The sequence below is a fragment of the Chrysochloris asiatica genome, unplaced genomic scaffold (assembly GCF_000296735.1).
Source record: "Chrysochloris asiatica unplaced genomic scaffold, ChrAsi1.0 scaffold00095, whole genome shotgun sequence".
Classification (NCBI taxonomy): domain Eukaryota; kingdom Metazoa; phylum Chordata; class Mammalia; order Afrosoricida; family Chrysochloridae; genus Chrysochloris; species Chrysochloris asiatica.
The window spans coordinates 1,598,993-1,623,242 of NW_006408613.1; the positions used below are offsets into that span (position 1 = coordinate 1,598,993).

Below are 24,250 nucleotides of genomic sequence, written 5' to 3' on the forward strand. Positions count from 1 at the left end.
AAATTCAGCAATATGAAAATAAAAATTCAATTGTGAAATATAGGCACAAAGTAGTTCTCTACTCTTTTTAATGTGAGAAACAGACTAAACAACTTAACTCATTAAAAGAAACAACCATGATACAGCAAACTCTAAGAATCTCTTAACAAAATGAAATACAAAGGTGCAATAATAGGCAAATTTTGGTTTGAAAATATATGGAAACAATGGACTTTTATTTTTGTATAGTATTTCCTTTCACACTTTCATTCTAATTCTTCCCAGTTATCAGTAAGATTACCTTTGCTTTGTCGTCTAATACTAACCAACTTTCCAGCTGACTTGATGCTCCATCTGGAGCTATTTCCTGAGCTGGCCAGCGTAGTATACTTAGTAGAGCCTTTAGTATCATCTTCCCAGCCTGGCCAAGACAAATGGTCACTCATGGTGTCACCTGAATCCGCTGCTACATCTTCAGGAGCAAGTTTTGGAGGTTCCCAACCTTCAATCTCATCTGGTTTCTTAGACTGTGTATTCTGTTTTAAGACCAAATTGTCCCAAAATCCAGATTTCTTCTCTGTCTTCAACTCTTCTTTTAACCGTAAATTAGTTCTATAGAAGAGGAAAGTGTTAGGTTTTCAAGATCCAGTAATTTTAAGAGCTTCAATCTGTGTCACTTTGGTACACTTAAAAGTTCCTTATAAAGAAATTTAAATTGTTTTAAAAAGTTAACACAAATCTTCATATGTAAATTAAAACACTAAGATGAATAAGAAAAATTAGTGTCATAACATGTTAATAAAACTGGTATATGCCCTATTTTTTGCAGAATACCATTTCTAATTACATAAGCAAAGAACTAGTTATCCGACAAAACAACATAATTATAGAAAGACAACAGGAAAGGCATTGCTCAGGTTTCAAGAAAATAAATATATGACAACTGAGGGTCCAGATTCAGACATACAGGGACAAGGGAATGACTCCCCTGATCAAAACAGATTTTCAATAGGGCTACTCATACAGCAAACTAATCTCAAGCATTTCACAGGTAATTTCCTAGACAAAAAATAATATCCATCACACTTTCTATTAGAAAAAGGAAATGAAGGTACAGTCCTTCATAGCCATGGATTTCCGTTTTTCAGATTCAACAAATTATAGTTCAAAAATCTTGGGGACCAGGGGACTAATTAAATGGTCAAGGCAATTCCTCAAATGTCAAGAAGAAATTTAAAGCACTATGTACATATTTATATTGTATTAGGTATAAGTATGCTTGTTGTTGTTAAGTGCCATCGAGTTGATTCCGACCCAAAGCAAGCCTGTACAGTTTCCAAGAAACGACTGGTGAGCTTGACCCACCCACCTTGCAGTTCAAACCAACTTTGCAGTCTAGTGCATTAACTCACAGCACCACATCAGTATACTACAGATGATTTATAGTACATGTGTGGTTATATGCAAATACTAAGCCATTTTACACTTGTGTAAGGGACTTCAGCATTCACTGATTTTGACACTGGGGAGGTTGGGGGGTGTCCTGGCACCAATCCCCGGATACTAAGGAGTGACTGTATACTACAAATGAGGAAAGATCATTGTAAAAAAATGGCTGTGCACAGTGTCATCTAGATCTGTGTTTCTCAACCATGACTGTACATGAATCACCTGGGAAACATTTTTAAGTACCAATGTCCAAGCTTTTCAAAGACTCTAGTTTAACTGGTCTGAGGTAGGGACAGGGCATAAGTATTTTTTAACAGCCCCACAGAAGATTCTAATACACAGTCAAACTTGAAAAGCATTAATGTATTATTAGATCATCCTGACAGCAGAAAGAACTATTTTATATTGCTCTCTATTTAAAAAGAATATGGGTTAAGTCAGATGCACTCAGTCAGAGAAAATAAAAAGATCATACACCTACCTAGTAACTGCAGAAAAGTATTCCCAAGGTATTCTTCTCTCTTCAAACAAAAGTCGATTCTTTACTTATAGGCTCACCAAAACTCATCTTCTAATTCAAACACTCTTCATAACACTTGGTTAACTATACCATTATTGATACTAATTGGTAGTTACTTAGTTTTTATTAATAAAGTAGCAGTATGCCAGTATATATATAAATTTTTCAAAAATCTTTAACAGTTTACCAACCACTCTTTTATATTCTTAACTACAGAAGATTGATTTGCCAAGTAACCCAATGGCATCTTTATATAAAAATAAGCTTTATTTATACTGTTTAAACAATCGTCTTCCACCTTCCTGAGGAGCCCTGGTGGTGTGGTGGGTTGAGCACTGGGATGTTGTGGTGGTTCAAACCCACCAGTCACTCTGTGGGAGAAAAATGAGGCTGTCTACTTCCGGAAGTATTTACAGACTGGGAAACCTTATGGAGCAGGTCTACTCTGTCCTATAGAGTCATTATGAGCCACAACCGGCTAGATGTCAGAGGGTTTGATTTTTGTTCTTTTTAGTGATTTCATTTATCCTGTGAAATAATCATTTTCTTTAAGCACTTATGACTTACCCTTTAGACTTGGGAGATTTACATCTTTCTAGTAGATGTTGTTCATCATCCTTATTAAACAGAGAAGTAACTTCTTTCCAACCTCGAAAACTTGTTCCTTGAACCTAATAAAAAGTTAACAAAATGCAGTGAATAGATAACAATTTTGTATTCCAATAATTATAAAACTAAAATTTAGAAAAGAAACTGGCATAGATTTCCTCTTACCTGGCTCTACTTGCACACAGTTATAAAAATTTTTCATTAGCTACCAGTGATCTTAAATGTTAGTGTATTACAGCACTAGTAACTTATCAATGATGCTGAAAAATTACTTGTGAGAAAAAAAAAGCCAACCACTTAAAATGGGGAATGTATCAGGCTAGTGGCAAACTTTCAACATGTACTGCTAGAATGTAATTAAAAGTGTGATTTGAGACTATTTTCTGTTTTACCCATCCAAATTTAAAAATAATAAGCAGACTTTAATTATATTATAAAAAATATGATCTTCTTAGAAAAAGAAAATCACTTAATGATGAAATAGAGCAAATCTAAGAATGAATCAAAATAAAAAGTACAGGAATTAAAGAACTATGACAAAAACTAGCCATGAGCATAAAATCTATTTACAAATAGAACTATACTAAAAGAAGTATATTTTGTTACTGAATAATGTAAATAATATAAACCTTTGTAACAAATAAAAGGTGTCCTGGTGTGGTGTTGTACAATAAAGCACTGGACTGGCAAAGTCAGCTTGAACTGCAAGGTGGTGGGGTTCAAACCCACCAGCCACTCCTTGGAAACCCCATACAAGGTCGCTATGAGTCTGAACCTACTGAAAGGCACTTAGAAGCAAAAACAAAAATGTTTAAAACACATTTAAAGATTACTAAGTGAACTTCAAAGTCATACTAAATCACTGCATCTTACAATCCCCACCTAAAGTGCCATCTGACTAGGGGAGCATCTGCATTGTTATTTACAACTTGTGAGAATGGCTCAGGACCTGGCAGTTTCATTCTGTTAAACACAGGGTCTTCTGTGAGCACTAAATGATTCAATAAGGGACTTAACAACATTAATAACTATAAAGTTGAATCTTAACTGGCAGAAAACTATTAGGATATGAATGATGCCTTTACTAGTAGAGACTGAAGTTGTTTCTGTCTGGAGAGAAGATAACCCCAAAGTTCTGGTCTCATTGTCCCTAGGTTATTCACCAGCTGAGTATCTCATGTAGCAATATTATTTCAGTCTGCTCTCCTACCCATCAGCCTTCTGTACCCTTCATAGTCTATATAAAAATCAATTTCCCATGCCCTCCCCTTTAAACTAGCTTTGTCATCTTCTGGTTGCCACATTAATGAGTTCATTAAAACTTTGGAAAATATATTTTTAGAAAATATATTTTGAGAAATATGTTTGGATACAACAAAGAACAGGAAAAAGGAGGAGAGTAAATCAAGGGCGGAAAGTGCCAAGTATCTCTTCTTTCACAGAGGACATCAAGTTATGTTTTCTAAAATTAAGAGTTTATTTTTAAAAAATTATTGTCTGACCTACCTCTTAGTGTTTCATAATCTTTATTTCTTAATTTCAGAACTATCTTTTAAGAAGTATACTTCTGGTAATATACAATATATACAGAAAGTATAATTAATTATTCCTTGTTTTTTCTTCTATTCAAGAAAAATTAAATAACTTAAAACAAAATAGCATTTATAATATGATCCAAATTAGCATATATGTTGTAATTCAACAATGATACATTTTTGTTTGTGCTAATTGTTGTTGTTGTTAATTGCCTTTGAGCCGGTTCTGACCCATAGTGACCCTGTATAGGGTGTCCAAGGAGCAACAGGTTAGCTTGAACTGCCAACCTTCTGGTTCAAACAATATGATAACTATTCGGGGGGGGACTCTTTCTTTCCCCCCAATACTCTTAACTAAGCTCCCTCTTGAAACCTTGTAAGCCAGTCACTTTGTGCCTTTATTGCCCCCTCATTTTAGATAGCCAGTGTCTAAGTTGCCTGTCCCTATCTACCCTGTGCACAGAGCAGATAGCATTGATACTTGATTTGAAGACTCTTTCCCTCTCTGTTGGTATTTAGAGTAACTACCGCTCTGAGTATAGGTCAGGTTCATCATGAAGATGTATCTTCTGTCACTGTAGCTGTTCCAGTGTGCTTGTCCTTTCTAGTGGGAATGTCTCATCTCACAAGGTTGTGGATGGGAGGCAGGATTCCACCTAAGGTCCTATACTCTGTAAAGGCTTTGCACAAGGCCTATTTCACTGAGCAAGTTGTAGAACTCCTTTGAGGTATTCCAATCAGTTATAGGCTGAAGACGTGCTTACAAGTTTTCTCTAATCATGTTTCCCAACATTCCTTTCTATACCACTCAAGTGTTTATTTTACAATACTAGGCAAGGGAAACTAATATTCATAAGGTAGTCAAGGATTTTAGTATTATTTACCCTCTTCAAGCTATACCTAGATCTCTGTATCCCAGAGCCCTGTTGTTCCAAGTTTGAGTATGCATCACTATTTATCTCTTCCCACTAGTCCATGCAAACCTGTCTCAGTGTTCCCCTATCTATCTTGTTCTTCTGCCTCCTCCCCCCTTCTTGTATTGCCCTCCCCAACACCCAAAATAACCCCCCCACTCCAACCCCATTGTGGTTACCTTATATTCCATTAGTTCTTCCCTCCATTTAAGATAATCTGTTTTATCCAGTAATCTACCTGACCTTCCCACCACCTGGATCTCTGTTCTTCTGTGTTTACCTTTTTTCACATTGTAATTGTTTTGATCATAGACTGACCTCCCAGATCCTCTGTTCTTATAATTTTATTCTGTTCTTGACTCTTTCATTTGTCGAATGAGTTCAGGTTGATGCTGCCATGTACGTCATTCTGTAGTTGTTATGAAAGGTTAGTCTTTTTTCATGTTAAGTTATATCATATATAGTAAAAAAGAATGCAGATTGTTTAGATGATATATTTTATTATATAAATTGTTCTACATGCATTTTCATTTGGAGTGCTGGTGTAACACTGTTGCATAAAGCACTGCATGATCAGTTTGAGCTGCAAGGTCAGCGGTTCAAACTCACCAGCTGCTCCTCCGAAACTCTATACAGGGTAGCTATGAGTCAGGACCAACTTGACGGCACTTAGTAACAGCCACAACAATATTGCTTTAGTGTATGTTTTTATATTTTACTATATGAAACACTCTGTTATATGTACCTACATTCATACATACAGATCTCTTTGATGGTACAGTAGATCTATTAACAGACTTTTCTGGGGGTGGAGGACAGTATTATCAGAAAGTGCATAGTAAAATAATGAAACAAAAAACTGGCTGCATTAATAGCAATGCAGCTTTTCTCCTGCACCCTCACCCCACTATTATAGGTGAAGGATATGAATCTCACAAAACGGGACCAAGGTGACACGTGAGAGTGAAAGGAGTTATGAGAGATACAAATAAGTCCAACACCTCTTCTACATAGTGTGTTTTTAACATCATCTCTCTGTAGTGGTCTTTTCCCTGCTTTTCACCCCACACAACCAGTTACTGTGATACAGCAGGCTCAGGACCTGCTCCTAAAGGGCCTCACACTACAGAGGAAAAAGTAGGAAAAAAGAGAAAGATGTGAACTGCTTGCTCTTTGGAACCACTTACTCAAAAGAAGGGTTCATGTTTCTCTCTATCACGAGGAGGAGATCTAGTCCCAATTAATAAATAAGTGTAAACAGGTCAGCAGCGTCACACCTGTACATACCACTCAGGCTGTTCCGAGCCACTGCCACCTATCACAACTAAAATACAGTCTTACTGTGTGTTGTGGGTTAAGCCATACCTGAATAACTGAAAGTACAATTTAAAATGAATATTCATAAATCAGAAGTTACTGTGTACAAAATCACTGAGAAGGTGAGGAAATTTGGAAAGTATGTCAGTCACGTTAAGAAACAACTGGGGCTGAAGATTATTTAACTGAAAGAGGAGACAGACTGCTATCTTCACATCTTGAAGGACTGTCACAAAGAAAAGAAAAACATTTTATTATGATTCTAAGAGGCTTAAATAGACAAACAGATGAAAGAAGAAGACAGATCTCACTGTTCAAAAGCTTTCTGATACTCAGAGCTGTCCAAAGATGAAAACAACTGGTATTATGGTTAGAATGTATTTAACAAGCTGGCCCACTGAAGGTTGATGACGTTTAGGAAAAGATCAACTGAAAGGCCTTTAGTTTCCCTTCCAGAGATTGTACAGCTTGGATTAAAAACCCATTCCCTGACAGGACTGTTCTTTATATACAGACATAGCTCTTGTTCTGCATTTCATGTACATCTTGCCAATTTCCTAAGACTGAAAGATCCTTGTAACGTATACAGTTAATCTTAATTCCAGAGATGATTTGAGGGAAAATAGTATTGTAAATCCATATATCCTCTGAACAGACTCAACAGCATTTAACAACAAATCCTCTAAAATGCCTATTACATCAAAGTACGTAAACATTTAATATTTTTAAATAGAATGGAAGTGTATTGAGTTTCACACTAAATATTTGTTGATGCTAAATGAAGTGATTAGGTATCACACTAAATTATGTGTCAGTGCTAAAAACTGTGTTTTTATTTCCTATTTCCTCTCAATTTCAGTATCTATTCATACTGACTTCCTGTGTGGTAAGAAAATTTTCATTCACAGTTTTTCACTGTCTTCTCACGCACAAGCTTTCCAAAAGCTCCCAGAGGATTTTGAAAACAGTTTCATTTCTGTCGATGGCAGTTACTTCATTTCTAAATTACCAGATTCAGAATCTGTAAGGACTCTACCCCCAGGGCTCTACATTCAAGCTCAGCATTTGAGATCCTCCTCCTGCTGCCTGACTCCCACTGATTACACCCCATAACTGAGACTCACTGATATCCCTATCCTAATGCTGCAATTCATAGCAAGAGGGCTGAAAATACCAAAAAGCAGACTTACAGTTCATTGCTGTAACACAGTACACCTCTTCAACGCCCCCAAAGAAATCAAAGAAAGAACAAAGGAACTTTTCTTTCTCTCTGAAACTGATTGCAATAGAGTGAAATTGTAACAATAAAAGATAGTGCATGCATAAACAAATGCAGTAAGGAGTTCTAAGAGGTAAAATACATATAACATAAGGCAAATGAGAATCACTTAGAGCTTAGAGAAGATGGCAATATCTCAGCAATATTCACTAACTTCTCCATACATAGGACAGGTATTGCTCTCCGAGAGCGTGTAATACTCACAGCTGGGCTTAATGATCAGGAAAGATTACATCAAAGCTCAAAACCAATTAATTGGACACATGTTCAAATTTCTGAAGTCAACAAAAACTAAGCTTTACCTTAAATCTTCTGTTTATATGTGGGGCATCCCCCAAGGGAAAACATGGAAATTTCATAAGTAGATGTGAATGCAGCTACCAAACAATTCCTAGTAGAGGTTCACATCCTAACTATACTGCTCTTAAATCACTGAAGTTATTCTTCACAAACACCATTCTCAAGGAAGTCCCAATGAGCAGGCCACTAAACATGGACATGAACATTTTCCTGTGTTGGATTAAATATGTTGTTGTTGTTGTTGTTGGGTGCCATCGAGTCGGTACTCATAGCAACCTTATGCACAGCAGAACAAAACACTGCCCCATCCTGGGCCAACCTCACTGCTGTTGCCATGCTTGAGTCCATCGATGCTGCCAGTTGGCCAATCCATCTTGTTGGGGGTCTTCCTCTTTTTCTCTGACCCTCAATTTTACCAAACATGGTATACTTCTCCAGTGACTGGTCCCTCCTGACAATATGTCCAAAGTATGAGAGACGAAGCGATCTTGGCCTCCAAGGAGCACTCCGGCTGCACTTCTTCCAAAGTGGATCTATTGGTTCTTTGGCAGCCCATCGCACTTTCAATATTCTCCTCCAACACCACAACTCAAAAGCATCAATTCTTCTATAGTCTTCCTTATTCTGTCCAGCTTTCGCATGCATCTGAGGTTATTGAAAATACCATGGCTTGGGTCAGGCACACCTTAGTCTTCAAGGTGACATCTTTGCTCTTCAACTCTTTAAAAAGGTCTTGTGCAGCAGATTTGCCTAATGCAGTATGTCTACGTTGTTTGATTTCTTGACTGCTGCTTCCGTGAGTGTTGATAGTTGATCCAAGAAGAATGAAGACCATGAAAACTTGAATCTTTTCTCCATTGATAAGAATGTTGTTTATTGGTTTAGTGGTGAGGAATTTTGTTTTCTTTACATTGAGATGTAATCCATACCAAAGGCTGTGCTCTTTGATCTTCATCTATAAATGTTTTAATTTATTATTTTCATTTTCAGCAAGCAAGGTTGTATCATCTGCATATTGCAGGTTGTTAATGAGTCTTCCCCCAATCCTGATGCCACGTTTTTCTTCATAGAACCCAGCTTCTCATATTAGTTGTTCAGCATACAGGTTAAATAAGTATAATGAAAGAATACAACCCTGTCGCACACCTTAATTTTAAATGATCCAGTGTTCCCATGTTCTGTTCGATCAATTACATTTTGGTCCAGGTACAGATTCCTAATGAGCACAATTAAGTGTTCTGGAATACTCATACTTCACAATGTTGTCCATAGTTTGTCATGATCCACACAATCAAAAGCCTTTGTGTAATCAATAAAGCACAGGTAAACATCTTTCTGACATTCTTTGCTTTCAGCCAAGGATCCATCGGACAACAGTTATGATATCCCTCATTCCAAGTTCTCTTCTGAATCCAGCTTGAATCTCTGGAAGTTCTCTGTCAATGTATGCTTGCAGCTGTTTCTGTATTACCTTTAGTAAAACTTTACTTACGGGGTATCAAAGATGTTGTCCAATGGTCTGTGTTAAATAGAAGCACTACTAGCAGTGTGTGGGATAAATGAAATTGTCATCTTCAGAAAACAAAGGACATGTAGAGCACACTCTTTTGAAAAGCACTAATAACCCAAATATTCCTGGAGAGTAGTTAGCATAATCAGGAGCAAAAATTCTTTAAAACTAGGATTAGATTCCAGGAGAACATGACAGCCACAAATGAAGAGAATTACGATGTCGTTTTTTTTAAAACTCTGAGTGGTATTGAATAAATTGGCTAAAAACGATGTGTCAGCACAGAACAACAAAGAATATATATGTTTTTCCCTTTTAATAATACTTCAGCTACCATAAATTATTTCATGTTCCAAATAAAAAAATTAAGAAATACTAAAATGAAAATGAAATAACCCATAATTTATCAAAAGTATATCTGTTGGAAAGATTAAGTGTAAATTTAACACAAAACATATTCAGCTCAGACAGAGGCTAGATGACCATTTGGTATCTGGCAATGCATCAACTGGTAAACATTAGAGATCTTCTCATCTACAGTCCAGGCCAGCCCTACAAGTCTCTATGAGCACAAAACAGAGGGATATACTGTATGAGATCCTGAAAACCTGAAAACCAAAAACAGTGAAACTGCCTAACTGCATCTCTTTAGACTAGTGATAGTTTTTACCAAGTTAAATGTTTCTAACACGCCACCCTTCAAACTTAGTCTCATAATTTGTCTTTTAAAATTTTTGAATAAATGCCCCAAAGTTACTTAATGACCAAGGTATAGCATAATTTGCATTCTATCCTACTTTTCCTTAAATGTAAAATTCTAACTTAAATATTATATTTAAATGAAACAAATACACATTTCTCATATCAAATGCTTCTGACTTCATATGTAACACCAAGCTATCGGAAGGGTTGCTTATGTTACTTCTCTATTGTGAGAAAGCAATAATTACCTGTCACTAAGGCAACTAAACAGAACCTTGGATCAAATAGCTGATCAAAACACAAATTTTTCAGAGTAAAAAAAAAAAAATTACATTAAATTGAATGTTAAAATCCTTTTTGCAACTTTTTATTGTGAATTGAGTGAAGGTTTACAAAGAAAATCAGTTTTACATTTAACAAACCATATATTAACTTTGCTTTGCTACATGGTTGCAATCCCCTCCATGTATCAACAGTTAATAGCAATTACCTCTATTCATTTTATCTATTGCATTCCTCACTGTATCTCCAGTTACCTTCATCTTTCCTCTGCTAACCTTCCTTGGTTATATATTGCCTGACCTGTCACCCATGTTAACATGTGTTACCCTTTATTCCATGATTAATTTCCCTTCTCCGCTGTAACCATCATAGATTGATTCTATTATCAAGAAAATCTTTTTTTTTGCTTTACTTTTTACAACACTGGTCTCATACACTATTTGTACTTTTGGGATTGACTAATTTCATTAAGCATAATGCCATCCAGTTTAACCACACTGTGAAGTGTTTCACCAACTCACCATTATTCTTCAGCATTTTGTAGTATTCCATTGTGTGTATGTACTAGAGTTTGTTTAGCCATTCTTCTGTTGATGGATAATGACTGTCCCCATCTTTTTTATATGTCTCTTATAGATACTATATTGAAGGATCTTGTTTTCTTATTCTTTCTGTACTCTATGACTCTTTCTTCCCCCACTCATTCCGCAACTAAGCATACTCATAAAAGCTTGTAAGCCAGACACTTCATACCTTTATAACAACTCCCCATAGTCAATGTATAAATTTCTCGCCCCTATGAACCCAATAAACTGAGGAAACCAGGTGCTTCCTTAATATGAAGAATCCTTCCATTCTGGACAGAATTTTGAGTTCACTGCATTCATAGGCAAAAGTCTAGTTGGCCAAATTGTAGCAATTTGTGCTTTTTCTCAGTATCAAACATCTTTAATCTTCCTTGGTTCGAGTTGTGATCAACTAGCCATCCAAGCTAGGTCAAATGTGTACTAGCTGCAAGTTTGAGGGTTCACACACACCTCCCTGCACTTCAGACCAGCTGGGTGCTTCACTGTCAACCATAGCCCGCAGGGACTAGATCAGTGTCCATGGGCTCAGGAGTTGACACATCTTCCTAAACTTCAAACCAGCCAGTCCTTCCTCTTCTCTCTCTCATCTCAAGGCCAATGGATGCCAACTGAACATGGCTAAACTCAACCCATGTCTTCATTACTGCATTTCCCCCACTTTAACTCACAAGTAGACCCAGGTGGTCACCAGAGAGCCTATTATACTTTCAATAGGTTCTCTTTGTGTTTCAATCTTGTTGTTGTTAACTGGTGTCCAGGCAGTTCAGACTCATAGTGACCTGGACCCTGCTTAGGGTTTCCAAGGAACAGCTGGTGAATTTGAACTGCTGACCTTGTAGTTCACAGTCCAGGACTGATCCTGGAAGTCAGTTTTCCCTTATGGGCTTACTTTTCTTTCCTTGATGCCTCCAAAGCAAAAGCTTACTTGATATTCAAACAGTCTGCTTTTTCCCTGCAGATCTTTCTGTTAATAAGAATCATTTGTTCTCCCAGCAGTTCTGGGTTGGCCGGTATGGCTTTTCAAGTGGAAATATACCAACTCAGAAGGTTCTGAGTGGGGTTCAGGATTCCACCTAAGGCCCCAACTCTACAAAGGTTTAATTTAAAAGAAGCCTATTTACCTGGGCAAATTCTAAGTCCTTTTTTGGCAAATCCAATCAGTTATAGGCTGAAGGCGGGTTTATAAGCTTTCTGTCATCATAATTCCCCACTGAATGTTGAAATTTAATGTGTCACACCACTGATATGGTGTGATGTGGCAAGGAAACACTGGATTAAAATATTTTTAAGAAACAGAAACTAATGGGTTGCTTAAATGGGACACAACTCATTTTGGTCAATTCAGTGTATGCCACACAACCCACATTTCCAAGTCCAGTTGAGATCCATGCCATTAAAAGCATTTTAATTTTTAAAGGTACAGGAATTCAAAGGCTAGAAGAAACAAACAAAATCTGTGCTAGGCAATGTATTCCAATTTTTTTTTAGGAAAACACTGTTACTACACCACAGTGATACAGAGTTCAACTTCAGTATTAGGGTATATTGTCATTATGTTTGAGACATGTGACTTAGTGTATGCTTTACTACAAATGATTCATCTATATAAACAAAAAAGTTCTACATCCTTATAACCATGTGCTTTCTTGTGTGAAAAAAAAAAAAGAGAAGACTGAAGACAGTACTAGCTATATAAATGCTGAGGCCTTCATTTTCTGTGTAAACAGCCTCTCATACTCCAAAATTTTTTTGTTGTTATTGTTGATAGGTGCTATCCAGTCATTTCTGACTCATGGCAACCCTATGCACAACTGAATGAAACACTGCCTAGTTCATTTTGTGTCACCCTCACAACTGTTGTGATGTTTGTGCCCACTGTTGCTGCCACTGTGTCAATCCATCTCATTCACTGGCTGGGACGTGGGGGGTGTTTCCTCTTTACCAAGCATGATATCCTTTTCCAGGGACTGGTCCCTCTTGATAATACGTCTGAAGTATGTAAAAGTCTTGCCATCCTGGGTTCTACAGAGCATTCTGGCTGTACTTCCTCCACAATCGAATTTTTATGTGGAAGGGACTTAAGGAAGGCTTCAGGGGAAAGCTAAGAGATGTGTCCTGCAGTTTTTTTCAAATAAAAAGCACTATGGTTGTACAGTTTTAGTGTGTAAATTGGTGAGAGAACAACTATGTTATTTTTGTTATGTTATCAAGGTGATTCCCACTTACAGCAGCCCTACAGAACAGACTAGAATTGCTCCATAAAGGTTTGTAGGCTATAATCTTTATGGGAGCAGATTTCTAGGACCAGCTGATGGGATTGAAGTGCCAACCTTTTGTCAGCAGGTAAGGCTTAACCATTAGTTGCTTAACCATTAGTTGCTATCATCTTACTGATGATTATGGAAATCAGAATTATTAGAGAACTTTCCCAGCTAAAAAGAAAGGAGTATCACCAAAATATGAACACTCACGCTAGAGTGTCCTGTGTGCAAAGCTTCATTTTCTGGAAAGAAAATGAATACCATCCATCCTTGCAGCAGCACTTTCTACTCCTCAGCTGGGTTAGATTATTCATCACAATGGCCACACAACTCAGACTCCATACTAGCAGTTATGGAGTTTATGAGGGAGGCTAACAGGTTACAATGCAGGATCAGAAATGCTCAGGGCACAGTTCTTCAAGTCAAGACAGTCTCTCCTCAGTCATCCCAAAATGCAAGCCTCTCTCTGCCCAGCCAATGTTTTAACTCTCTTTGAGGACTGGTGATATACACCCACAGGACACATCACTCCACCATAAGCCTCCATTTGAAGGCACTGAGCTCTAGGCTCCATGGATCAGCAAACCTAGCACCCCAATTAAGTACCTGCAGACACCCCTCCAAGTACATGCATGCATGCTTCCTGCCCAAAGTCACTCATCTTTACTTGCTCTATGGACTGGGAAACCCACTGCTGTGTCTTGAGCTCTCTGATTCTTGGTTCTGGTTCAGCTGCTGCTCCTTTGCCACTTCTCCAATGTCATAGCTTCCTGTCCCTGGGTTAAGAAGGTTCAATGTGCAGGGAACTCTGAGTCTAAAGGGCATGCTTCGCTCCTGGCTACTATTCTTTGAAGGTATGAGATCTCCCAGTCCTGTTTCTGAGATGGTTTATTTTATACATGCTAGAGCTTCAGGTTTTTACCATCAGAGTGAACCCTGTTAACCACTCACAACTGAACCATATAATCCTGTCAGCAGCTTCTCTTGTTCAGCCCCATGAGACCAAAAAAGTTGTTTGTTGGGAGTTTACAAAGACTATGGCTAGAAGAGACATTAAATAATTCACTGTACTACAGTCTCAAAGGAAAACTGTCAAAAGCCATGATCAGGCTAAATCTGAAAGTATGTTGCAATAAAAATGCATGGAAGAATGGCTTGATTTTCTATCTAATACTTGTTAATTTTAAAAGTCATAATTTTTGTTTAAATAATCTGAAGTTATGAAGAAGATTATAATTCTGTATAAAACTGATTTCATAAACTAGTTCAGGCATGCATATCAAACTGTGAAATCAAATCCTAGGTCCTTTACCCAAGACTAGAGCTATCATGCAAAAGAAAAAATTCTGATGAGGTATTCATATCATAATAGACCATACTGACATAATATTTCAAACATATATCAGGAGGAATCAGTCCCTAGAGAAGGACATTATGCTTGGTAAAATGGAGGGTCAGAGAAAAGAGGAAGACGCCCAACTAGACTGGCAAAGTGGCAGCCGCAATGGGTTCAAACACAGCAATGATTGTGAGGTTGATGCAAGACCAGGCAGTGTTTCGTTCTGTTGTGCATAAAGTTGTTATGAGTCGTACCAACTCGACAGCACCTAACAATGACAAATCTGAAGTAAATATTTATTCTAAAGTATACAAATTTTTTAAAAAAAAGTAGGCTAACTCCCTGATCTCATAGAGGAAAAACACTAAGGTCCAAACAAGAACGGCAAAGGCATGGCTGGAGCCTTCTTAGTACAAAGGAATAAACTAGGCCATTGCTAAACTGAGCTGGACTGTCCCTGATTTTGGCACAGCTGTTGCTTAAGATCAGCCTGATATTAAAAAACACTATTTAGAACACAGAGATACACTTCATGCACACATTGTCACTATTACGTGCTGTCAAGTCGGTTCCAACTCATAGTGACCATGTATAGGGTTTCCAAGGAGTGGATGGTAGGTTTGAGCAGCTTAAATAACCAAGCTCATGTTTAACAGTACAGTGCTATCCTACAGCGCCACACCAGGATTCCTGGCACTTCAGACACACATACAAATTCATTATGTGATGTCACAAATATTTGTAAAAGAAAATACAAAGATGAGTAGCCCTTCTTTTGTATTGCATTTATATGGATTAACACAAGGCAACAGTACTCTTGAAGCTATCTGGGTTGATAAAAATAAGATACGTGGCAACTCTCTCAGCATTTCTGTGCCTTTCCCCTCTATCTAAAACATGCGGGAAATATTAGGTATTACATTACAGAATATAAAGCCATACTGAAATGCCAGGAGCACAGTAGGTCATCACCATTTTTAGAACTGAATTAGAGCCTGTGGCAATCCTCCACCAAGTTGGGTGGGGTTTTGTGTGTATTTAAGCTGACCATCCTAATTTGTCAGATTGGCATTTAGCAATAATACCTGCAAAAACCACTTACATTAAATGAAAAACTGCTAATGTTTCCTATCACTTACTCTAAACATAACATTCTCTCCAAATATCTCATGTGGAAATGCTCCTCATTTGGGAATTTGCAAGCTAAGGTGACTTATCCTCCATACAGCAAAAGAGTAGCAATATCAGAGTTTGGATGCTTTTCCTAAAGTTTGGTTATGTGCCGTGGAGTCGGTTCCGACCCATAATGACCCTGCACAGGGTTTCTGAGGCTGTAAATCTTTACGGGAGCAGAAAGCCTCATCATTCTCCTGTGGAACAGCTGGTAACTTCGAACTGCTGACCCTGAGGTTAGCAGCCCGATGTGTAACCACTACGCTACCAGAGCTCCTTGGTGATAATTTTTTGTTGTTGTTGTTGTTATGTGCCGTGGAGTCGGTTCTGACCCATAGCGACCCTGGACAGGGTTTCCAAGGCTGTGGTTTGAACCCATCAGCTACTCTGCAAGAGAACAATGTGGCAGTCTACATGCATAAAAACCACAGTCTTGAGAACCCTATGGGACAGTTGTATACCATCTTACAGGGTCACTGTGAGTTTAAAATGACTCAGTGACAATGGGTTACTTTTTGGTGTAATATCAAAGGTCAGGAACTAAATGGCCATCAACACAGCGTTTTGTTAAGTGGAATATTGTAAACGTAGCTCTACAATGGAGTTGTGCTGTACGATAAGCACTGGACTGCTAACCACAAGGTCCACGCTGCAAAGCCACCACTCACTCATCAAAAACCCATACAGAGTCACTATGAGTCAGAACCTACTCGGCGACATTTAGAAACTACAATATAAGTATGTGAGAGCGCAGATCAACCCAGAACTGCTGGGAAAACAGAAGATTCAAATTGAAAGAAATACCTGAAAAAAAAGAGCAGACTGGCTGTTTCAATAGCAAGCAAGCTGTTAGCTTTGAAGACATTAAGGAAAGAAAAGTCAGTCCATCAGGGAAAACCCCTTTCTAGAATGGAAACTCAAGGGGAACCTGTGAGCAGTATAGTATGCTAGCTGGTGACCATCTGGGTCTACTTGTGTGTGAAAGTGGGGGGAAATGCAGAAATGAAGACATGGTTTGAGTCTGGCCATGATCCATTGGCACGCATTGACCTTGATATGAAAGAGAGAGAAGAGGAAGGGCTGGCTGGTCTGAAGTTTAAGAAGATGTGTGAACCCCTGAGCCCACTCATGGGAAGTGACCTAGCCACTGTAGGCTAGAAATGAGAGTGAAGCGCCCAGCTGGTCTGAAGTGCAGAGAGGTGTGTGTGAACTCCCAAACTTGCAGCTAGTACACATTTGACCTAATTGGATGACTAGTTGACTAGAATGTTTAAGCATTCAGCTGTTAACCAAAAGAATAGCAGTTTAGACCACCAGCCTCTCCACAAGAGAGATGTGGTATTCTGCTTCTGTAAGAATTACAGTCTTGGAATCCCTAACCCCCGGGCTATAGGGTCACAATGATTTGGAATCAACTCAACAACTATGGGTATGTTTACTTAGTCAACAAGTCTATAGACCTAAAACTGCCCTCGTTCAGACTTCATTAGTACAAATATTCTTTTTTTTCAACAAGTTTCTAAAGAAATGAAAAGAATAAATTCAATAAATGCATTAACTGCCCTGTACAAATTCATGCATACCTGTGTCATTAAGTACTAAACCAAGTTTAATAACAAGTTCATTTTACTGGACCTCCTGTAGGAGAGATCTCTTAAAAGAATGAATATTACGTTTCACAATATTTAAGATGCTCTTCTCTCCTGCTTTTAAGAAACTAGAAAAAGTAATCCATCTGAAGAAAGACAGTTCATTACTCTTTCCAATCAAAAGCACTTATTTGGCTAGAAATATTTCAGGGCAAGTAACTTAACCTGTTGCCAGAAGTTAATGCATGATTCTATCTACTCCAATGTGCTTCCTATAAAGTTCTTTGATTATCTTTCTCAATCACAGCAGTGGGAATATAAAAGCTAACAAAAACCAGTGTTATCTTATAATCAATACTTCAGTGAGGCTTGACTTGAGAAGGAAACAGAAAAAAAAAAAAAAAAAAAGATTATTCTCAAAGCCCAAACTTAAACAGTGCAGAAATCATAAAACAAGCATAAACATTCCTCCAATGAATAATTCTCAATCAGTAGGTCATCCAGGGAGCAGCTGGGGCCTGGAGCAGGATATAACTATAGCTGGAGGCTGTCACATGAAACCTAAAACTATTCACAAAGCCTGTACACATTCCTCAACTTACTGAATTCAAGTCATGCCAACCACTGGGCCTTTTAATTCCTCTGAGCAAAGGGGAGGGCAGACTTAAGAAAGACTTTCTGGAGAAAGGTAGGAAAGCCACTGCTGGTTTGCTCAACCTCCATCCTGTCTTGCCTCCTTTACCTCCGCACCAGTGATTCTGGCTTTCTCTCCTTTCCCCACATGATCCCTGTTCCTCCTTTTCCTCTCTTTTCATCTGACCTTCCTTTCTGACACAACATCACAGTCATGTGACAACGGCCATTTTCCGTTGTCACAACGATGCAGGTTTTCCTATTGCACTGTGGAAAGAAAATAGATAAGCATCTACAACTTTGAGATTAGTTTAAAAAAAAAAAAAGAAAAGAAAGAAATGAAGGAAAGTGAAAATCAGAGCCAAGGTACAAAGAAACAAATGCAAGACATTTTAAGATGAAAAAATTAGAATTAAAAAAATATTTGTTGAATGTGGGACAGATGATTTGTTCTGTCAACTTACACTCAAAAATAAAAACTTAAAAAATATATATTTTTTCATATTCTCAATTCCCATAACTTTGTTTAAAACATGCAAAGTACTATACTGGAAAATAGAGAAGACGGCAAGATAAATCTAAAAGGGAAAAGGAATCAACAATTACTTAGGAAAGCCATTCTCTTCTTCATGAGCTTCGCAACTAGACATTTCCCAGTCTTCCCAGAATTGTGTGAAGTCATGTGATTAAGTGCCAGGCAATGGACTACATATAGGAGTAAATGTGCCATTTCTAGGTCAGGGCTTTTTTTTAATAAGTAGACACTGCTTCCATATTTTATCTTTTCCTCCTTCATCTAGATGGATGCAGCTGATGACGGATAACAGGAGGAGCCTGTCCATGAATAACTATGTACAAGATGGAAACCCACACCAGCATAATCATATATCATGATTAAAGGGTCAACTGAACATGAGGACGTACCATAATAAATACCTACGTTCCCAATGAAAAAGCGTCAAAATACATAAACCCTAATAGAACTAAAGTAAGAAATAAACAACTCTACAATAATATGTGTGGCGCGTGAAGTGTCATTGAGTGGATTTCCAAGGAGCAGCTGATGGGTCTGAACCACCAACTTCACAGTTAGCAGTCCAGGCTATCAGTCCAGTGCTTCAACTACAGTAAGTACCACACCAGGACTTCAGAGTAGGAAATTTTAACACACCACTTTCAAAAGGAAGGACAGAACTAGAAACAAACTCAACAAAGACACAGAAGTAGTAAACAACACAATCATGTTGATCACATTGAGTATACACAGCAGTCAACCCAACAATAGCACCATATACATTCGTTTCCATATGCTGGGCCACAAGGCAACAGCAACAAATTTAAAAACATCAAAATACTACTTATATACCACAGTCCCAGAACACCTACCCTAACTATACCATAAACAAAATAGAAACTTCTTTGTTTCTGATCACTGTATTTGGGGAATCTATTTGTTATAAAAGGAGCTCTGGTAGTGTAGTGGTTACGAATTGGGCTGCAAACCGAAAGGTCAGCAGTTCAAAACTACCAGCTGTTCCGTGGGAGAAAGATGAAGCTTTCTGCTCCCGTAAAGATTTACAGCCTTGGAAACCCTGTACAGGGTCGCTATGAGCCGGAACCGACTCCACGGCACACAACAACAATTTGTTATAAGGAGTCCTGTTGTGGCGCTGTAGGATAAGCACTAAAATGTAAGATCGGTGGTTCAACTCCACCAGTCACTCCTTGGAAACCCTATCGAAGGTTGATATGAGCCTAAACAAACTTGACAGCACTTAATGTTTGTTATAAGCACCCAACATTTCCTTAACAAATGAAACTTATCTATGAAAAGCTAGCAATATTATGTTGTTGTTATTGTTAAGTGCCACTGAGTCAGTTCCAGCTCAAAAGTAACCCTGTACAGGATTTCCAAGGAGCAACTGGTAGATTTGAACTGCCAACCATACAGTTAGAAGTCCAGTGGCCTATACTACAAAGTCACACCTGAACTCTGACATATAGTGGCATACAAGCCAGTCCTAAAAGTCACAATACGAGGCGATCTGATCCTGCTATCCTCTAGTAGAATAACCTTGAAATTTTTATTTCTATTATTCTCTGTAAACTAGGTGTTGTATCTATGTTCAGAAAATAGTATATGTAAAGCACTTAGGAAAATACATTCCACCTGCAAGTAGCACAGTAAGTGCTCAATAAAAACTGATATAAAGCAGAAAATGGGGAAGAAAAGGTCCAGACCCATGCAGCCATCTTCAGAGTTCGTAAATGGCATTAGAGACATGAAGCTAGTACGCATTTGACCTCAATTGGATGGCTAGGTGACCAGAACTTGACCAGATGAAGATAAAGATGTTTAGCACTGGGTTGTTGTTGTTGTTGTTAAGTGCCGTCGAGTCGGTTCCGACCCATTAGCACTGGGAACAAGTGTAAATTGCTACAATTTGATGAACTAGACTTTGCTTATGGGTACAGGTGCTCAAAATTCCAACCAGAATGGGAGGATTCTTCAAAGCAAGGAACAAACTTGTTTCCTGAAGGACAAGCAGTTTATAAATTGGCTATCAAAAGAGGGGCTCTATCATGAAAGCCTGCAGCAGGTGTTGTAGCAATGTGATTTCTGCCCAGTGCTCTGAATGTCAAAGTGAAAAAATACAATGATGTGCAGGTAAATGGTGGGAGTAACCATGACTCTCTTAATATAGCCAAATGCCTTGTCATCTAATTAGTGATGTGCATGAGTAGGTGAATGCGACTCCCACTGTCCCTACCTACTGTCCAGTGAAACCACAGCCAAGGGAACAGGCTTGCCAGAATAAGCAGCAGGGAAAGACCCTGTTGAGCTTGACTCTAATCTGGCAAAGTGAAAAGACATGAGCGGTATAGAGTAGGTGGGAGGCCCCCAGCACCCTCCATCCCCGTGAAGTAGTGAAATACCACTACTCTTATCATTTTTTTCCATGGGTGGGTGGGGGAACCCTGAGAGACTCTCGCTTCTGGCGCCACATGGGTAAAGAGCAGACATATCATTGTTCAGGTGTTGGGGAGGGCAATACACAAGGAGGGGGGAGGGGAGAACAAGGTAGATAGGGGAACACTGAGAGGTTCCATGGGCTAAATGGGACAGAGGTAAATAGTGATGCATGTTCAAACTTGGGACAAGTCTCTGTGATACAGAGATCAAGGCATAGACTGAAGAGGGGAAATAATACTAAGATGCTAGACTGTCTTATGAATAGTGGTTTCCCTTGACTACTATTGTAAAATAGACACTTGAGTGGGATAGAAAAGAATGTCGGGGAAACATGATTACATAGAGCTTGTAAGCCCGTCTTCAGCCTATAACTGATTGGAATACCTAAAAGCAGTTCTACAATTTGCCCAATTAAACAGGACTCTTGCAGAGCCTTTGCAGTGTATAGGACCTTAGGTGAAATCCTGCGCCCCATCCAGAACCTTCTGAGGTGGAACATTCCCACTACAAAGGACAAGCAGACCCGCCTGGAACAGCTACAGTGACAGAAGATACATCTTCAAAGAAATATCATCAGGAAAACCCTAAACAAAAATGGCAGTATGATAAGCTACTACAAGAATAAGCAATTTGTTCACCAGGAAGCCATCAAGGCAAGCAATCAAGTCCCTTCAGGACAAAGCTCCTTCAAAGACTGAAACTCAAATGGACACATGAGCAGGCATGTAAGCTTGATAGTGACCACATTGGTCTACTACTGAGTGGAAGAGAGAGGGAAAGGCAGCAATGAAGAAACTCGGCTGAGTTCAACCACGTTCCATAGACTCCCGCTGATCTGGAAATGAGAGAGAGAAGAGGAAGGAAGGGCTGGTTGGTCCAAAGTGTGGTGAGACCTGGGAACACCTGAGCCCATGGACAAGGACATAGCCACGGAGGTCTAGAGCTGAGAGTGAAGCATCCAGCTGATATGAAGGGAGGGGAGACTCATGAGAACACCCAAACTTGGAGATAGCACCCATCTAACCTAGCCTTGATGATCACTAAAAAATAATCCAAAAACATAATAATAACAGCCTTGATAATGACCTAGGCTTGATAATCAGAACTTAACTAGAGGACGATAAAAAAGAAAATAATTTTTGATCAAAGGAAATGAGGGTAAATTGCTACAATTTGATGAACTTGACCTGTATTCATAGAGGTTGTTGTTGTTGTTTATTGCCGTTGAGTCGGTTCCGACCCATAGCGACCCTGAACAGGGTTTCCGAGGCTGTATATCTTTACAGGAGCAGAAAGCCTCATCTTTCTTCCGTGGATCAGCTGGTAGTTTCGAACTGCTGACCTTGAGGTTCACAGCCCGATTCGTAACCACTACGCTACCAGAGCTTCTAATTCATGGAGGTAGTAGCTCTAAATACCAACTGAGAGGGAAGGAGTCTTCACATCAAGTATCAATGGTATCCCCTTTATACACAGGGTGATTAAGGATGGGCAACTTAGACATTGGCTACCTAAAATGAGGGGGCGATAAAGACACGAAGTGATTGGCTTACAAGGTTTCAAGAGGGATTTTAGTTTAAGAGCGTGTAGGGGAAGACAGAGTTCCCAATGAATAGTTTTTAATCTTGTCTAGATGGGTCTGGTAAAAAGAGATAGAGATAAGATTCTTATGATTCAATAGTGAGTAATTGTTATCATGACTAATTGCAACTGTCAGAACTGTAAAGGTGTAAGTTTTGTAACAAAAACAGAGGCGTAGTTAATCTTATAGTCCAGAAACAGAGGATAGGGCCATCAAGGATAGAAGAGCACAAGCAGAATGTGGGACCTTATCCAGAGAAGCAGCGGCACCAGAGATGGAGGCAGAGATGGGGACAAGGAGAAAGGGAGCAGCCGAGGACTTAGATTCATGGAAACAGAGGGACTGAGAGTTGGCAGCCAGGAGGCAGACTTGCAGAATGTGCCCCTTGGTGGAACAAATTATTATATAGGCCTGAGTGTTTAAATAAATAAATAAATAAAAGCTAAAATAAATAGGGAAATACTGGTTAACTGATGGTATATAGTGGGGATTATAATCATTGTAAGGAGCTCTGGTAGCGTAGTGGTTACGAATCGGGCTGTGAACCATAAGGTCAGCGGTTCGAAACTACCTGCCGCTCCGCGGGAGAAAGATAAGGCTTTCTACTCCCGTAAAGATTTACACCCTCGGAAACCCTGTTACAGGGTCACTATGTACAGGAACCGACTCGATGGCACTTAACAACAACAACAACAAATAATCATTGCAATAAAACAAAGTATATGATTTGTTGAATTTAAAACTTATAAAAAAATTCTTACTTGGAGATTAAAAAAAAAAAAAATGGGGAGGTCTATAAAGGCAAGAAGTGGCTGGCTTACAAACTTTCTTTCAAGAGTGTGATCAATTTCCAAATGGGGGGGGAGGGTAAGGTAGCATTCCCACTGAATAGTTTTCCTCTTTGCCAGATGGACCTGGAGAAAGGAGATAGAGAATAATACTGATCGGAATTTATGATTCAACTGTGAATAACTGTTAGAAGGATTAACTGTGATTATAACAACTCTAATTATAAAAGATTGTAACAAAATGGAGGGAGCAGTTAATCTTTCATTCCAGAGAACAGAGGCTCTCAGGACCACCCAGAAGGAAGAACATGAGTGTGAGATACTACCTAGAAAAGCAGTGACACAGAACACAGAAGTGGTGGTATGGAGAGACAGAGCAGCTGTGAACTCTAGGCCCGTGGAATGAGTAAGGCTGTGTGCCTGTGGGCAGGAGGCTGGCTTGCATAATGTGTATATTAAATATTTTTCTTTATTGATTTTTGATATTTAAAATACAATTATGTAATTGGGGAGCCACAGGGAGGAAGTCGGATAGGTGCTGTTGCCAGGAGGGGACTGTAATAATTGATATGAAATGAAGTACACAGTTTGTTGCATGTAAAACTAATGATCTTGTTGGTAAACCTTCACTCAATTTACAATAAAAAAGTTGTCTTATATAAAAAGGCCCATATTTCCAGGTCTTAAAATAATACAATAAAACTCCTAGTAGAAAATAGGGTCAGAGGAAGTCATTAAGGAGTATTACAATACAAAGCAAGACAGAAGAATAGAAGCAAAGAAATACACTTTAGAAAGCTCTTATAATAATACAACAAAGACCTGATAAAATAAGAGCTCCTTTAGGTAAAGACATTAAAAACTGAAAGAAAATTTCTGCATACTGTTGGAAAATATTATAACCTTCAATCGCTTCTTAATGCCTTTA

General features: G+C 38.6%; 1 protein-coding gene across 1 annotated transcript in view; it reads right to left on the reverse strand.

Annotated features, from left to right (window-relative positions):
• Nucleotides 1-245: 245 nt before the first annotated feature.
• The window catches only part of TDRP (testis development related protein), a 73,633-nt gene continuing 49,628 nt past the window's right edge, over nucleotides 246-24,250 (reverse strand). The window contains exons 2-3 of the mRNA XM_006866709.1: nucleotides 2,516-2,619; nucleotides 246-591 (exon numbers count right to left, since the gene is read on the reverse strand). Of these exons, the coding sequence (XP_006866771.1) occupies nucleotides 246-591; nucleotides 2,516-2,619 (450 nt within the window). The remainder of the gene's footprint in view (nucleotides 592-2,515; nucleotides 2,620-24,250) is intronic.